An 18,303-nucleotide genomic window follows, 5' to 3' on the forward strand; every position below is an offset into this window, starting at 1 on the left:
TTAATTAGTTCTCAAGTGATAGAATAATTTGTTGAGATCAATTTTACCAAAATCGAAGAATATTAAATTCTTAGATTAACAATCCAAATTTAAAAATTTAATGACTTATCAGGTGCTGCCATTGCTAGTGCTTTGGTCACTTCAAATTCTGTGGCTGGAAGATCTCACCAGTCTTACATTGTTGGAAGTGGAGTGACTCAAAATGGGGCAAAGATACTTGCAAACAAACTAGCTTGTATGACAATTGGAGATTTGGAAGGTTTACTACAATTGAAGAATATTGATCCTGTTAAAGTGGCACTACTTTTGAAAGACATTCAGGACTTGGCAAAAGCTCTGGTAAGATTTGAAAAAGCTTCTCTTGCATCATTTTAGTTTCTTAATGATGGAACCTGAGAACTGTAGGTTTTCTCCTTATCTGTCTGTCTGTCAATCTGTCCCACTATGTTTTCCACACCTTTTAAGATATGCTTTGCAGATATTGAGCTGATTTTTAGGTGAGTGTTTGAACCTTGAGGAGTTAAAGATCAAGTTTGCATTTCATACCTTTTCAATGATCTTTTATAGAATAACAGCCTTTTTAATTTTTAAAGGGAACCAGATCACACTGGTCAAAGTGTATTGCATGCTTTTATATAACCTAAGAAACTGATTTTCAGTAGTGTTAGCATTATTTATATTATGCACTGAGGTTAAAAAGCAGGAGATACAAATAGATAAATATACAAAATGACAAAATTATTCACCCCAACCAATAAGAATTCAAAACTAGTAGACCATAATTCTCTGAAATTTCTTGTTAGATTCATGTTCAAATCATGGTCCTCGCTGTTTATGTATACATGTAAAAAGATTTTATAAGTACATGTAGTATCAATGTGTTATAAATGATTGCTGTTAAAACAAGAGGGTTTGTTAAGAATTTGGTCAGATTGAGCTAATAATGGATATATTTTTCATGTCACCTCTCAGGATGACAATTGCAACTTTGATTTGTAATGATGATGACCAAATGCCTACATTTATTATGATTTTTTTTTTCATTTCAGTACTCTGAATTTATCAGTAAATTGTTTACTGATGGTGCCAGTATATTCAAAAATTTTGAATTTGAACTTAGGGGAGATTTCAGCTTTCCTTTACAACATGGACCAATGTTCGCTTTTGAAAAAATTTTCCCTATTGGTTCATTTTTGACAATGAGTTTTGGTAAGTTATCAGTTTCAGTCTTTATGTTTGATAGCATTTGTTTTCAGTTTATTTTTTTCCCCTGACTTATTCTAACTCAAACTTTACCCATAGGGTGACCCCTGAAAGAGAGTGTGCAATGAAAGACAAAGGGAAAATATTTGTAAATCCTTGTTTGTATCAAATTCTCTCTTCCCTCAGCTTATTCTGGTTCAGACTTTACCTGAAATGGATCTGTGATCAAAGGGTGTGCAGTGACCTTACACAAATTACATAATTATGTCAAGGTCAGTGAATGCCTGGTGTTTGATACATGGCCAGACTAGACTTATCTCTCTTTAGCCTATCTTGCTCATACTTCACCAAGAGTGCTCATGGAAACCTTTAACCAGGTCTTGGATTAGAACTGAGATGTGATATCACTTCTCTATGTTAAATCCTTAAATCTATTCTCCTCATAGCCCTATATCTGGCTCATTCTTATTAGATGGGTGCACAACAGGATAGGTGTCAGTCAAAGTTAGACCATACAGGCTACGGGGCCATAAAACTTAGATGAATTCATTTTTGATCTCAATCTCACTTGTACATACAAGTGAAAAAATGGACTGACATCAAAAGTGAGCTAGCTGAGCTAAGTTTTATGGCCTCATTGCTGGATCTTTGATCAAAATCTTCCTTATGAGTATATGTTCTCTCAAGAGGCTCACATGAGCTATTTCAGCATTTATCAATTGTAAATGACTTACATCTTAATTCTTCATTCTTTTAACTTTTCTAGAACCAGTAGACCTATTTCTGCAAAAGTTGTGACAAAACAATTTAAGATGAAACTGGGCCACAAAAGTTAAACATCAAGATATATAGGGGGGAAAATTTTCAAAATTTTCTCATGAGCTTTACTGTATAATAATAAATGTGAAGGAGAACTTTAAAATGATAGTTACAACACCTGATTTACTAACTTGTCCAATGGTGCCATATTTTGAATAATTCGGACTGAAACTGCACTTGATTTTTACAAGGCTATGAGTAAATGATTTTGTTTTTTACAAGCTTTGAGTATGTATTGACTAATTTATTTTATTTTAATGTTAATCTTCTCTTAGGCTTTGGAATAGATTACTACTTTGGTGTGAAGTTTGGCGTTGGAGCAAAGATCATGGAAATGAAAGGATTTGTAGAGGTTGAGCCTTATGGAGGCTTGATTGTATGGGGAGAATTAGGAATTGGGTATGCACTGTATGGTAAACTGAGGCTTGTTGGATTCATTATGGATAGTGGATTTCCAATAATTGCAGAAGTTGCTTTTACCAAGTTTCCAATAGATGTCACGTGAGTATATAACTGTAAACTTCGATAATTATGAATTTCCTCAATTTTAGTTCATTTGAGTCATTTTATTCACTTAAAAGGAGGTGACTTCTTGAAAAACTTAATGAATTGAATTATGCTAATTATAGATTATAATACATTTACATGTATTTCAGACTGAAGATGTATCTGAGGCTAACCCCACTAAAATTAAGACTGTATGCACTGGTAACTTTGGAAGTGGATATTGTGATTACAACTTTAAAATTGACTTTGTACAAAGCAAAAATTTGGGAGTTTCAAACTGCAACGATTAGGAAAAAGCTTATTGACAACTCAAAGGATGAAAAAGATGAAACACCTCCAAAACTTCAAAGCTTTGGGGTGAGATACATCTGGAAACTTTTAAAAAAGTATTGAATTAATATTTTATATGTTAGAAAACAAGACACACCTAAATAAACTGTGCATGTAAGTAGCTACTTTTAAATATGGAGCACTGGTATTCTACTGTAAAATTTTACTTTGTCAATTTTTTGTTCATCTTGACTAATTCAGTCAGGGGACCCTCAGCTTCACTGTCCTTTTTGGGTTTGTTTTTTTTTTTGAGCTGAAAATTAAATTCTGAGATATTTTCAAGACTATTGACAAGGTTAAAGTTTTTTGAGAGGCAGATTATAGTTTAAGAATTGGGTCTTAAATATTCCCAAGTATTATACACGTCAGGGTTATATTTTCACAGGTCATTTTCACTCTTACACATTAAGGGTAATTTGCCCAGACATAGCTAGATTTATGATTTTTGCTAGCACGCTTCAGTGTCTTTTATGACTGTCAGTTTTGCAGCTCTGAAAAAATGTTTGCATCTTTGTATAGGGAAGCACCCCTTCAGGATCCTGTGGTGTTGTTCAAGTGGCAGGTCGAGATCACACAGAACCAGAGTTTACCATCAATGTTATGGCTGAGGATGACAGAAGTAATGTTAATCTACATCTAGACATAGGAACAGTACCAGGAGGTTCAAATGTCATGTCCAGAAAACAACTTGGAGGATTTTCCACTGCATTGAGTGATGTAAGTATGTTTTTTCAAAAGAACAGTTGGTGAAAAATGACAGATGTGTAGAACCATATATGATAGTTCATGTATTTGTGTGACTATGTAATAGATTTGCTGAAACAGTATAAATGTAATTTTTAGCTCTACTGGTCAGTCAGAGACCAGAAGAGCTTATGCGATAGTAATGCGTCCGGCGTCCATCCATCTGTCTGTCTAGCTGTTTGTCTGTCCGTCTGTCTGTAAACAATTTTTCAAAACGCTACTCCTCCTACAATTTTAGTCTGATTTCAATATTACTTGGCACACAAGTAGACTACACAAAGATACATAGAATAGTGCATCAGTTTTTGATTTTGATGAACGGTGTAGCCATGGTTAATAAAAATAGAATTTTCTGTAAAATTCCTGTAAAACGCTACTCCTTCTACAGTTTTGGTCTGATTTCAGTATAACTTGGCACACAAGTAGACTACACTAAGATACATAGAATAGTGCATCAGTTTTTAATTTCGATGAACAGTGATGCCATGGTTACTAAAAATAGAATTTTCTGTGAAATTCCTTTAAAACCTTATTCCTTCTACACTTTTGGTCTGATTTCAATATTACTTGGCACACAAGTAGACTACACTAAGATACATAGAATAGTGCAATGGTTTTTGATTTCGATGAATGGTGTTACCATGGTTACTAAAAATAGAATTTTCTGTGAAATTCCTTTAAAACGCTACTCCTTCTACAGTTTTAGTTTGATTTCAAAATAATAAGTTGGCACACAAGTAGACTACAGAAAGATACATAAAATGGTTTTTGATAAGTACAAACCAGTAGAGCTACAGTCTCGACAGAGACTTCTGGTTTATGTAAGAAAGGGCATAGGGATCTTTTTCTTGAATTCAGTTTATAGAAAATACAGGTGAGCTAGGTAGCTTGATCTTGGATGCATTAAAAACCTGGCATACAGAGGACTAGTATTTCATCATTTGTCTGTGATCACAATAGTATTTCCAACAAGATTTGAAGCTTGTGTTTCCAAGCAAATTATTGTCCAGATTACTGAACTAAAGGAAAGTTTTACTAGATATAATTTTAATTTCTGTTCCCCACAAATATTGTATGAGAGAATAACCAAGATTGATTGATTTGTATGAAAGAGTGTAAATTTAAGAGTTAGAATAAAAAAAGTTTGAGAATTTCTTAATATCAGTGAATTTATAGTCATTGTAATTAATTGAAACATTTATTGCAGATCCTTAGTCCAGCTGGAGTCCCTCTGTATTTCACAGTCCATGTGTCCAATGAGGCAGGAGTGAGTGTCCCAGCCTCCTGTAAACTAGACACATATGACATGACAATACCAGGAGGGAGGATGACAGAAGCCTTTACCTCCACCAGTAATCCTAATGTTCTGAAGGCAGTAGTCACAGTGTATGAAGACTCACCCCTCACACACACCAAAGTAGCTGTTGGGTATGGCAAGAACACATGGGGAGAACAGATTGTCAGATGGACAACTACAACAGTGGCTGCCAACACTGTTAATTATGATGTGGGTAAGTGATACTGGTTTTCTCACATACTATTATTTGTGAATATTTCATGAACAAGTAATATTTTAATGACTTTGCACAATATTGATGATTTTTAGTTCACCTCAATGAAATCAGGAGAACCTTATTCTATACCTATTTCATAATTGATGCCAAAATCTGCTGTAAACCAACTTTTATTCATGAGCAAAAAAATCCAAGAGTTTTTGAACTTTTACTCATGAATATTAATTTTATTGTCCAATTATTTACCCAATATATGTAGAATGTTGCCTCATTTGCAAATGCTAGTAGTTGCAGATTGATCCCAAACTGAAGAAACAGCACATAATAGATGGTTTACAATTTATTGCAAAATCAATAAAATCAATAAGTGATTTGAAATGAAACTGAAAACATGACACATTAGGGAATCTTACAGTATTAGATCAAGCTCTTGTTATTGTAAAATACTTTAATTCGCAGAATACATGTATTTGTTCTTGTAACAATTACATTGAATTTATAGAAAAGAGAGGGTTTTTTTACATTTGAATTTCAAAGAAAAAGTATTGCTTTTAAGTGTGAGGTTACAAGACCTCCGTTGACATTGATTTCTCTTATTTTAGGTCATGATCCTTTGAATCAGAAAGTGATGACACTGTTCTCCTCTGGTAAGGCAGGGAGACTTGTTGGGAGGGGCATCAGAGTAGCAGAGTACCTAAAAATAACAACCAAAGAGGAGTGTGCTGCAAACTGTAATGGAATGCATGTCACAAAATGCCTGAGTTTTAATTATGATTATGGATCCTCTGGTCGATGTGAACTTTTGGAGGCCATTGAAGGACATGATCACAAAATATCACACGTTTGTATTAATTACTTGTATCAATATTTTATTTCAAATATTACAAAACTTGTATTCTGAATATATTAAATTAAAAATAAAAATACTAACAAGGCAGACCAACATTAACTTTAATTGATGTGGAAGAGTTTGCCTGCTTGCAAAGAAAAAAAAAATCTGATGTATTGCTATTTAATAATGATTCTGTAGTAGACAATACTGAGAATTCTCGTCAAAAAAGATAATTGAATATGAACTTCATATAGGACGGTCATTACATGCACTTTGAGAAGCTTGGAGTGGGTTCCAACAGAGGATTTGTGTACAATAATCTACAGTTACCTCATAACCACATCTTCTACTTCAACTTTGATATTGTCAACAGCCTTGGATTTCACAACATACTGTCATCCAAACCTATACTAACAGATTACACTCCCCCAGATCCAACGTCATGTAAGTGTCTGTTCTTTTAATGTAAAAATGACAACACACAATGAAAAGAGATTTTGTTAGTTTTAAGTTTTTTATCATTGAATTCAAAGAAGGTGATTTGTAATTTGTAGGGCAAATAAACATCACAAGTGACAGAATAGAAACCATAAAGTGTGAGGATGTGATTCCTGATGATAGAGATGACTGGGAAGAGAGATTCTGTGAAGGAGTGAATCCAAAGACAAAGAATCACCGAATCATCATAGATGGAGAGGGTTCAGAGACGCTCTATAATGGCCATACTTACAAGAATGACCTCAAGTATACCAGGGCCAATAGATATATATCTGGTAATGACAAATGTGTTGGACTAACAGTCAAAACTCAAAAACAATTTTTGCTCAAATTGAAATACTATTATAGCCATAGATATTGAATTGCACATCCATATTATCATATTTTCAGTTTATTATGTTAGATTTTGTGTTTAAAAGAGTGACTTGTACTTTTTAGCCAACTGGGATGGTATCATTGAGGAATTTATGATTTTGAATTTTATCTGTGAGGAGAAAATAAAGCAGCATCACGATCCTCATGCTCACCTGTTTGACCGGTCACAGTGGACTCATACTGTGATGATGTCCCCTCTGGAGGAACCTTACACTGTTTTACCAGGTGTGATCTATATAGGATATGGTTTGTTTTGATCTTTTTTAGCCAACTGGTTGTGTGTATCCCCGAGCCTTGCAATGAGACACGAAATATTTTTGTTCACTTTAAATGTGTATTTTGTCTTTATTTCTAATTCAAAGTCCTTTCGGTTACCTCGGACAAAATAACGTAATAAATAATATTACTTTGTATGAAATAGTTCGTACAAAAATAAAAGAAAGAAAGTATTTCAGTACTTATTTTTTTTTAATATATGAATGAAAATTTGTTAAAATATATCAAATAAAGTGAAATTTGACAAATTAAGTCATTCTCTACTCATGCACATGTATTTGTTTATTTACATTACGTCCGTGGCGTAGGAATACATAGAGGAACGATATCACATGAGCTATATCAAGGGGATAAAGGGGAAAATATGTGATAAATACTGAATCTTACTTTTGATTTTAAATGATACGTATTATTTTTAGAATATGTGTAAAATATTTTTAATGTCTCTGAATATTTTTTTAGCAATGTGGTATCACATGTTGCTGTAAACTGAAAATTTGAATCACATATTTTCCATGTGTGTTAATGGCCTGGGTTGTAAAACATGTATAAAAAAGAAATGACATTTTACATTACTGGAGAGCATGAATTTTGTTGGTTTCTTCATAACACAAAAACAATGAAAACCCACTTAAAAATAAGTGTTTTCATAGTATTTCAAATTAATTTGGTTCATTTTTAAATGTTTAATAATTACCTGACAGATAATACCATACAATACTCTATAGACTTGTAATGAAGCTACGGATTTATGTATATAATGCCTTTTATTAACTTTTCAGATGGACCCTACTATGTCACTGTAAGAGCTATAAACAACATTGAGTACGGCGGAGCATTGAGTACAAGTTTCTGTCACTCTGCACCTTACATTGTGGACAACAGTCCTCCCTTGGTTTATGAAGTATACAATGTTCGCTACGATGAGGATAAGTTCAACCTCTCACTGACTCACAATTCATCGTTAGTTCATTTGAAAGTTTTCTTGGAGTAGTTGCATAAGTTTAAAATTAGAAATAATGTAAATCTGAAATATTCTTGAAGGCTTATTAATGAAATAAATTTGCGCATGTACGTTTCATATAGAAGGTGTTAGCAAAAGATTGTTGCTGTTTACCATGGATTATAATTTTGACATTAGTCAATGCAAGACAATATGGAACATAAAAAACAAACATTTTTAATGTTTTTGAGATAGAATTCTCAAAGAAATTTTATTTACAATTAAAAAATCTTTTTTTTATTTAGTGATCCAAACTCTGGTGTGATTAGAAATGACCTATGTCTGGGTAGGACCACAAGAGACTGTGATGAGCTGATGTGGCTTCCTATGGAATACAATCAAAATCTGACCTACCTCCATAAAGTTACGGAGGGGGTCCCTGTTTGGGTTAAAGTCAAAGTTGTGAATAATGGTAATCATCCCTGTTCAACTTAATTTAGTATGTATGAACTTATGTGACCTTTTACAGAGAATAATGAAAATTATGATTATTTAGTAGTAGTTGTATTTGCAATTTTACTTTGCAGTGGACCTGAGAACAATAGGTATATGTGATTCCCCTCTCATAGTGGACAGATCTCCCCCTGTGGCTGGTGTGGTCAATGATGGAGAAATACCTGGAATAGATCTTAGTTACACCAAATACAAGGAGAAGGTCAGGAAACTGTGTTTGAGGAAACTCAAGTAAGGTGTTGTATTTTTAGCTCTTCTGAGCCAAAGACTCAAAGAGCTAATGCTATGGCCATTTGTGCGGTGTGCGTCGTGCGGTGTGCGGTGTGCGTTAACTTTTTAGAATATGGGCCATAACTCAAGAACCCCTTGGCCAATCAGTGTTAAATTTGTGACAGGGTATCCTTGGCCCAAGGGCTACCATTTTTACTAAAATAAGGGTTGGGACCCTAAAACAAGGGGAGATAATCAGGAAAACAAAATCAAAAGTACTGGCTGTAAAAAAATCTTCTTCTCCAGAACCACCAGGCAGATTTTCACCAAACTTACATACAATGATCAGGATATGTTGGAGATTAAAAATTGTTCAAGGCATGACCCTGGGGCAAAGGGTGTGGTCTCAAGGTCACTTCAAGTTTGACCTAAATTTATAATTAATGAAAATGTCTATATTTTGCTTACTATAAGGACTAGGATCATCAAATCTTGTAAGTTGATGCATCTTAGGACTTTACATCATGTTAACTCAAAAGTAGGTCACGGTGACCTACTTTTTTAATTTTGCAGGGATTTGTTTTCAAATTGATTTGAAGGCATATTTTGGACACTTTAAGGCCTATGATCATCAAACTTTGTCAGTTGATGCATCTTGGGTCCTTGAACAACGTCAACTTAAAAGTAGGTCACCTTGACCTACTTTTTGAACTTGATGATTTATCCTTTTTAAAACATTTCATCCCATTATTTCAGACACTGAGAGGGTTAGAATCATCAAATCTTGTAAGTTGCTGCATCTTGGGACCTTAAAACATATTTAAGTAAAAGTAGGTCACTGTGACCTACTTTTAGAATTTTGCAGGCATTTGTTTTCAAATTGTTTAAAAGGCATATTTTGATTACCTTCGGACCAACGATCATCAAACTTGGTCAGCTGATGCATCTTGCGACTCTGAAAAATGTCGACCAAAATGTAGATCACCGTGACCTACTTTCGACATTTTATGGCTATATTTCACTATCTTAGGTATTTATTGGCTTAGAATCATCAAACTTTGTGAGTTGAGGCATCTCGGAGTGGGTTTTCAATATTTTATGGCTATATTTATGTGAAGACATCAAAAATTAGGTCACGGTGACCTACTTTCAATATTTTATGGCTATATTCAAAATGTATCTCCAGTACTTATCAGGTATTTATTGGCTTAGAAATCATCAAACTTTGTCTGAAAAAATGCTAAAATGTAGGATGCATCTTGGGTTTTTGAATCATCAAACTTTGTCAGTTGAATGTTTTCGGAGAATGTCGACCAAAAAGTAGGTCACGGTGACCTACTTTTGACATTTAATGGCTATATTTATGTATTCTGGTACTTATCGGTTTAGAATCATCAAACTTTGTTAGTTTATGCCTCTTGGGTTTTCAGAGAATGTCGGCCAAAAAGTAGGTCACGGTGACCTACTTTTGAATATCTCAGGTATTTATTGGCTTAGAATTATCAAACTTTGTCAGCAGATGCATCTTGGGACTCTGAAAAAATGTCCACTAAAATGTAGGTCATGATAACCTACTTTCAATATTTTATGGCTACATTTAAGTTTCTCTGGTACTTATTGGCTTAGAATCATCAAACTTTGTCAGTTGATGCATCTTGGGTTTTCGGAGAATGTTGACCAAAAAGTAGGTCACGATGACCTACTTTTGACATTTTATGGCTATATTTAAGTATCTCCGGTACTTATTGGCTTAGAATCATCAAACTTTGTTAGTTTATGCCTCTTGGGTTTTCAGCAGAATGTCTGAAAAAATGTCCACTAAAATGTAGGTCATGATAAAAATATTTTAGGTCACTGTGACCTACTTTTGAATATCTCAGGTATTTATTGGCTTAGAATTATCAAACTTTGTCAGCAGATGCATCTTGGGACTCTGAAATATGTCGACTAAAATGTAGGTCATGATAACCTACTTTCGACATTTTATGGCTATATTTAAGTTTCTCTTGTACTTATTGGCTTAGAATCATCAAACTTTGTCAGTTGATGCATCTTGGGTTTTCAGAGAATGTCGACCAAAAAGTAGGTCACGATGACCTACTTTGACATTTTATGGCTATATTTAAGTATCTCTGGTACTTATTGGCTTAGAATCATCAAACTTTGTTAGTTTATGCCTCTTGGGTTTTCAGAGAATGTCGACCAAAATGTAGGTCACGGTGTCGGGTGACATACTTTTTAATATCTCAGGTATTTATTGGCTTTGAATTATCAAACTTTGTCAGCAGATGCATCTTGGGACTCTGAAAAACGTCGACTAAAATGTAGGTCATGATAACCTACTTTCGACATTTTATGGCTACATTTAAGTTTCTCTTGTGTCATATTGGCTTAGAATCATCAAACTTTGTCAGTTGATGCATCTTGGGTTTTCCAAGAATGTAGACCAAAAAGTAGGTCAAGGTGACCTACTTTTGAATATCTCAAATACATATTGGCTTAGAATCTTCAATCCAAGTTTGTCTATTAATGCATCTTGAGTCCTCAGAAAACTTCAATCTTAAAGTAGGTCACCGTGACCTACTCGTGTTTTTTTTTAATATACCTTTATTTAAATATCTTCAGTCCTAATTGGCTAAGAATCATCAAACTTTTTATCAGTTGATGCAACTTGGGTTTTAGGATACTTAGGGTAGAGGCTTCAAATACAAGTGATAGGTGGTACAATTTATCAGAAGAGCGATTCAAGGCCCTTGGGCCTCTTGTTTACACCAAAATAACGTCTCATGAATGATTGCAAATAAAATTTTCAGATTTGCAGCAACTGGCAGAATTTCTATGATCCTCAGTCAGGAATTGCTATGTACATGGTGGGTGTGGGATCTTCTCCTAATGAAACAGATGTTGCCAACCTTACTCGCTTTTCTAGTAAATCACATGTTGCTTGTGTAGAGTTGAAACCAGATGAATATCTGCAGCACAACCAGAAATACTTCACTACTGTGTTTGCCTACAATGGAGGTCACAAACAGCAGAATGTGTCAGCCATCTCAAATGGAGGTATGCATTCAGGGTATTGTTTGACTTTGATGAACACGCTTTGCACAACTATCATTTATCTGCTACTTGCTGAAATATTTTCTATTAGTTAGCTATAAAGTAATCTGGCATTTCTGTTTATTGTTACAGTTTTAGTTGACCTCACTAAGCCAGTGCCTGGACAAGTGGTAGATGGAAATGAAGTCAATTTTACAGATGTGAAGTATACCACAAGTCAAGCTAAAGTTGATCTTCAATGGAGAAATTTCTATGATCCTGAGTCTAACATAAGTCATTATGATGTTAAAGTATTGAGAGCAAAGTAAGTTTGTTCTTTTCGTTATGTAGAAAATTCAAAAAATGCAGGTAATTAGAGCAACAGAATAATTTTGATGAAGTTGATTTTTTGAAAAATAATTTCTTGCCTTTGCATGATTATTGTTAGAAACCTGACCCAAAACTATGAAGAAATCAGAGACTGGACCAAGTTTGAAGCTTCAACAACCAGTGTAAAATGGCTGAATTTCCAAAACCATCATAAAGACAGAATAAAAGCATCCCTTAGAACCACAAATAAAGCTCTTAATGAAATTGTGAACAGCACAGATGGATTTGTTGTGGATTTGACTCCTCCACAGCTTCATTACTTGTGGGATGGAGTGCAGAGCAAAGACAGAGAGTTCCAGGTAAAAAAAAAAAACAAGTGTTTAAAAAATACTAACTTTACATCAGACTGACTCTTTAAAATCTATAGTGGAAGAAAAGAAAAAAAATGTCAAGTCAATTTGAGGCATGTTGATCCATATTCCCTGAAACAATTAAGAGACAGGACAAACAAATCTTTTTTTTTCTTGTATCATTCAGTCTGAAACAGATCAGCTGTCTGCATCATTTAAATACTCTGATAAAGAGTCAGGAGTGGACCATATCAAGCTTAAAATCTATGAAGTTTATCATGGCACAAGGACACAGAAGTACCCAGGTATTGTTCAGAATAATGGAACAATTAAGTGTGCAGTAAAACAAAGTACCTATAAAGTAATTCATAACAAGAATAATTAAAGAAAATACAAGTTCAATATAATTCCATATTTTGAAGTAGATGAATCTGATGTGGTGCATGAAGAATACTTAATTATTTGTAGTGATACGGAATGAGTGGAAAGACCTGCCTAATGGAAATATGACCACGTACACATGGACGGGTCTTACATTGAGGAATGGAGCACGATACACCATGAGAGTAGGAGCCCTCAACCATGCTGGATTCCTGGCCTCCTTTGAGACAAATGGCATTGTCATTGACACTTCTCCTCCAATAGTAAGAGAATTTTAAATACCACATTATTCTACTCTTTTTATAACTAGGATTTGGAGGGAGTTGCTAAAAAATGAATAAAAATATAAATTCTTGTAATTCATATTGAATGCATGTTTACAAGTTTCATATTGAAATGATTAAATGCTCTGTTAGGTTTTGTGGTTGAAAATTGGTGCAATTGGTGATGTGAAGGAGCAGAAGATAGATGGTCATGTGTGGCAGGCTGATAAAAAGGGAATCCAGGCTTCCTGGTTGTGTAGAGACCCAGAATCTGGAATCATAGAGTATGAGGTTGCTGTTGGAACCACTCCAGGTCATTGTTATTTTTTTTATCTCTTTATCCAGTTCAATCCGATGAAGTTGTGATATTTGAATACAGATGTTTATGGAAATATAAAATTACTTTAGGAGGAACAAATAAGCTGTCATGGAGGTCAGTGGGAACAGAGAGCCATCATTATATCAGTGGCCTAGATCTAGAACTGACCAATCGGACCACAAGGTCTCCTGTATACTACTTATCTCTGAGAGCCAGGAATGGAGCTGGGCTCATCAACTCCTCTCCAAAAGTGTCAACACCCATCATTGTAGTTGAGGAAGACAAAGCTGGTATCAGCTTTTTGTCCAATTCTGTCAACAGTTCTGTCTATTTTTGCTCTTTTAAAGAATTAAGCAGATGGTTGATTTTTTAAAAATTAATTTCAGGTATAGTTGTGGATGGTCCCAATAATGTGGACCAGACATTGATAAAGAAACAAGCTGTCAACATCACATCAGACATTGACTACCAGCTGGACTCCTCCACTGTGTCTGTACAGTTTACTGGATTCGAGAGCTCCCTCCATGGAGTCATGCGTTTTGAGGTGGCAGTTGGTACAGAACCCAGTGGAGATGATGTTCTCCCATTCACAGCAGCCAACATAGTTCATATGGAGGAAACAGATGTGGCTGGCAATGGTAATAACCATTTTACAGTTGATAGGTTTTTTTCCCCCGCTGGAAACTGCATGTAAGCCATGTACTTCATAAATGGCATTAGAATTGATTTAGCTTTAAGGCAAACTATGAAATTTCGTGTCTAAATCTTGTGCATGCATTTGTATTCATCTTTTAATCTTATCACAGGTTTATCAAGTTCTGGTTATGTTCAGATGAATTTACCATTGGAAGCAAATAAAACATACTTTTCAACCATACGAGGCATCACAAATGGAGGAAATGTGTTAGAGAGCAGTTCAGATGGATTTACTGTTGACCAGTCCCCACCTATCATCAACATTGACAGGTTTACTGAGATTTTTTGTAATTTGTAAATCTTATATGCTAGCTATTATATTGCATTTTCAAAATTCTGCAACAACATGGGTTCAAATATTCTTTGTCATTATTAGACTTGGTGACAAATCTGCAACAGATGTAGATGTCTCAGAAGGAGTGTTGATTTATGAGCAGACAGTAGATGCTTTGTCAGCCTTGTGGCATTACAATGACACAGAGTCCCATATTGTGAGGGCTTGGTACTCTGTTGGTACCTATCCATTTGGTCAGGACATTGCAGAGAGAAAAGAAATAACAGTATCATCAACATTATCAAGCTTCCTTGCCAACAATGAGGTCACACCTGATGTTACAGGTAAGATGATTTCAAGGTCACCTTTGTTACTACAATAAATTTATTGCATATATATTTTTTTAAAATTAAATGAGACTTACACAGAAAATTTATTATGTAATGCCATTGTGACCTCCTATTTTACATTAGGGATTTCCCATAGCAAAAAATGGACTTTGCTTTTAAACTGCTATGGGAATGGGGGTATTAGTTTGTGAGCTCAGTGCTAATAGTAACTCTAGTTCATTCTATATCCATTCATAATCTATTAAAAAATACTAGGGATGTCAATTTTACTTAACACATCGAATAGTCGAAATGCTTTAGTCGAACGAATCAATATTCGTTTAATCTAATGATTTTTTCATATCATTTTCATTGTTTGTCTTTTACAAACTACATGTAGTTTACAATATTTAACCTACGCTGTCACCATTATACAACAAATACGTACGTAGTAAAATTATAAAAACTGTTCATCAATATTTATCCAATGTTTTAAATTTCAAAATTAATATATTAGCTGCACGTTTTATCTAAATGCAGGATATCAAATGCTCGTATAGTCCTTTCTTTACATAAGGGTAGTGCATATACATGTACCCCATAATTGAAGCCAATTTCTACGTGTCCGTCAATGATCTTTGACAGGTAAACAATTAAAGCAAGTTTTATAAAAACAAAGAGCGAGAGCGAGAGCTTGGGATAAATTTTTAATTATGAAATTTTGTGCAAACAATCAATGATTGTATGAAATTTATAGAATACACGGTTTAATTACTCTCATAACTGACCCCAATTTACATGTATTTACAATTTTGTAATAGCCGTTTAATTAATATTCTTTCTCAATAGTTGTATCACGTCAGATCTTAGTTTGAATCTACAAAACTATACAAATGCCCTCTCCATTTAAAAACAGTAAGAGGTAGACAATCATTAATAATTAATAAACATGTTTGATTTTCTTTCCCAATCTGCTTTTTTGTCATTTTTGCGGAGAACTTTACTTTATGAAAGTTTCACTCGAAGACTGTGTATATGTTTGACTGATTCGGCATAAAATCATTTTGATATTTACAAGTTTTGTTTCATATAATAAACAAATTACCTTTTTCTTTGCAAATAGATTTTGAATAATTTGCCGAACATACATCGACGTACAAATAACTTTTTTGAATGTTGTAAATTTTACATATGAAAAATATTTAAATGAAATGGGCAAATATGTTTATTGCCTTGAATTATTACTTTGAAGAAACACATTTTTAACGAATAATCTATATTTATATTTAACTTATTTATTTTATATATTAAAAAATACCCAAATGTTAAATCACATCTTTGAAATTTTATGAAATCAATATATACATGTCTAGCATATCCAAATTTGTTATCAGGAAAGCCCAACATCATTAGTGTATGGGCAGAAAACTCTGTAGGCCTGGTAAGCAAAACAAGAATATATCAAGACAGCACCAAATATAAATATACAGGTTTGTGAAGTCCTTATTTAGATTTGTCTGTCACAACAATGGGTATACAGATAGCTCTATGTATATTTGTCTTACTGTTTTACAGGCATCTGTTCCTGTTGTCTGTACATGGACAGGATTTATAGACACAGAATCGCCAATCAAGGAATACAAAATCATGATGGGACATTCAAAGGGAGACAACTCTATATTTTCTGGGGGTGTTGTTCCAGGCCACATTCAAACATTTTCTATTCAAGGTACAAATTGAATAGCTAAAGATTTCAAACTAATTTCAACAAAGTTGAGATAAGCTTATGCTATACCCTTTCTTCAGTTTGGAATCCATCCACAACTACAAATTTTGTGAAAAAGCAAAGTTCTTCATATCAATAAATACATAGGTGAATACATGCAATTTATTTGTGACGAGAAATATTAGCGAGTGGAAGAACTCATGGAGAGTTCTTGCTCACAAATATATATAAATATTGGTATGCAGCACTTATATTCATTTAGATGAGCTTCATGTTTTGTGATTACTTGATAATATGTATATAATATGTTGATCCGTGGTAGGCATTGGAGAAAAGATGCAGCATGGTGCCAAATACTACTTAACAGTGACAGCAGTCAATACAGTGGAAATGACAGGAAATGCTTTCTCTGATCCTATCGGGGTGGATCTAACTCCCCCCCAGAAAGGAATGGTGGTGGACCTTCACTCTGTATACAGGATTGATGCTACTAGCACAGACAACACTGTGGCTATGAATGCCAAGATCTGTTTGACAGAAGATGGTAAGTTTTGAAAGCAAATGTTAAATTCAGCTAAATTTCTGAGGGGGCATTTTGACACACATTCCATTTTTAGATCTGATAGTCAAAGACTGTAAGATCATATGCATAGGTGAAGTGTTCATTATCTGTCTGTCTTGTAAATAATTATTAAATCCTAAAGTACTCAAAGTGTAGGTTAAGTAACATTTTAGTAAAAAAAATTTTAAGTAAAAAAACTTGTACACATAAACATGATAAAAGTCTTTTTATCATTTTTTGTTTATTTCAATAAATGGTTTTGCCATGCTAAGAAACAGAAATACGTTCAGTTTTGGTCTGATTTCAATATACTTAGCCAAGATACATAGCAATATTCATTGATTTTTAATTAAATAAACAATATTTAAACTGTAAAAAAAAATTCCTTGAAATTATTCAAATATCAATACTCATCTTAAATTTTATTTCATTTAAGGTAGGACAAAACACCCATAGATTCTATTTTAACCCATTTCTTAAAAAGTACTGGAGGCAAAAAGAGTAATATTACTATACTGACAACAATGAATGATCCCTGAAAGAAAAATAATAAGTTTTGGCAAATTTGCGTTATATTTTTTGAAAAAATCAGAGAAACCTATATATTGGTCATTTGGGAGGTTACATTTTGGAATGTGTTTACGCTATCTAAGTGCAATAAACAAGCATGTAACAGTCTGTTATAAAATGCAGTGCAACTTTTGTTCCATAAATAGTATAGGACTGATGAACGGTGTTGCCATGGTTACTAAAAATAGAATTTTCTGTGAAATTCCTTTAAAACGCTACTCCTTCTACAGTTTTGGTCTGATTACAATATAACTTGGCACACATGTAGACTACACTAAGATACATAGAATAGTGCATCGGTTTTTGATTTCCATGAACGGTGTTGCCATGGTTACTAAAAATAGAATTTTCTGTGAAATTCCTGAAAAATGCTACTCTTTCTACACTTTTGGTCTGATTTCAATATAACATGGCACACAAGTAGACTACACTAAGATACATAGAATAGTGCATCGGTTTTGATTTCGATGAACGGTGTTGCCATGGTTACTAAAAATAGAATTTTCTGTGAAATTCCTTTAAAACGCTACTCCTTCTACAGTTTTGGTCTGATTACAATATAACTTGGCACACATGTAGACTACACTAAGATACATAGAATAGTGAATCGGTTTTTGATTTCGATGAACGGTGTTGCCATGGTTACTAAAAATAGAATTTTCTGTGAAATTCCTTTAAAACGCTACTCATTCTACACTTTTGG

At 33.9% G+C, this 18,303-nt stretch overlaps 1 protein-coding gene across 1 annotated transcript in view; it reads left to right on the forward strand.

Moving 5' to 3' along the window:
• The window catches only part of LOC134261187 (uncharacterized), a gene marked incomplete at its 3' end in the record, with an annotated part of 131,369 nt that extends 114,357 nt beyond the window's left edge, over positions 1-17,012 (forward strand). Inside the window, exons 155-180 of the mRNA XM_062743635.1 lie at positions 113-339; positions 1,050-1,209; positions 2,298-2,523; positions 2,679-2,886; positions 3,379-3,576; positions 4,811-5,114; positions 5,720-5,958; positions 6,204-6,393; positions 6,504-6,722; positions 6,886-7,047; positions 7,881-8,061; positions 8,347-8,513; positions 8,629-8,756; positions 11,578-11,824; positions 11,954-12,125; positions 12,249-12,489; positions 12,668-12,785; positions 12,949-13,124; positions 13,278-13,437; positions 13,533-13,733; positions 13,830-14,081; positions 14,250-14,409; positions 14,516-14,757; positions 16,137-16,232; positions 16,283-16,471; positions 16,791-17,012. Of these exons, the coding sequence (XP_062599619.1) occupies positions 113-339; positions 1,050-1,209; positions 2,298-2,523; positions 2,679-2,886; positions 3,379-3,576; positions 4,811-5,114; positions 5,720-5,958; positions 6,204-6,393; positions 6,504-6,722; positions 6,886-7,047; positions 7,881-8,061; positions 8,347-8,513; positions 8,629-8,756; positions 11,578-11,824; positions 11,954-12,125; positions 12,249-12,489; positions 12,668-12,785; positions 12,949-13,124; positions 13,278-13,437; positions 13,533-13,733; positions 13,830-14,081; positions 14,250-14,409; positions 14,516-14,757; positions 16,137-16,232; positions 16,283-16,471; positions 16,791-17,012 (5,085 nt within the window). The remainder of the gene's footprint in view (positions 1-112; positions 340-1,049; positions 1,210-2,297; positions 2,524-2,678; positions 2,887-3,378; positions 3,577-4,810; positions 5,115-5,719; positions 5,959-6,203; positions 6,394-6,503; positions 6,723-6,885; positions 7,048-7,880; positions 8,062-8,346; positions 8,514-8,628; positions 8,757-11,577; positions 11,825-11,953; positions 12,126-12,248; positions 12,490-12,667; positions 12,786-12,948; positions 13,125-13,277; positions 13,438-13,532; positions 13,734-13,829; positions 14,082-14,249; positions 14,410-14,515; positions 14,758-16,136; positions 16,233-16,282; positions 16,472-16,790) is intronic.
• Positions 17,013-18,303: the final 1,291 nt, after the last annotated feature.

This window comes from Saccostrea cucullata, unplaced genomic scaffold, assembly GCF_032062105.1.
Source record: "Saccostrea cucullata isolate Sc308-1 unplaced genomic scaffold, CSIRO_AGI_Scuc_v1 ctg4572, whole genome shotgun sequence".
In the NCBI taxonomy this organism is placed as follows: domain Eukaryota; kingdom Metazoa; phylum Mollusca; class Bivalvia; order Ostreida; family Ostreidae; genus Saccostrea; species Saccostrea cuccullata.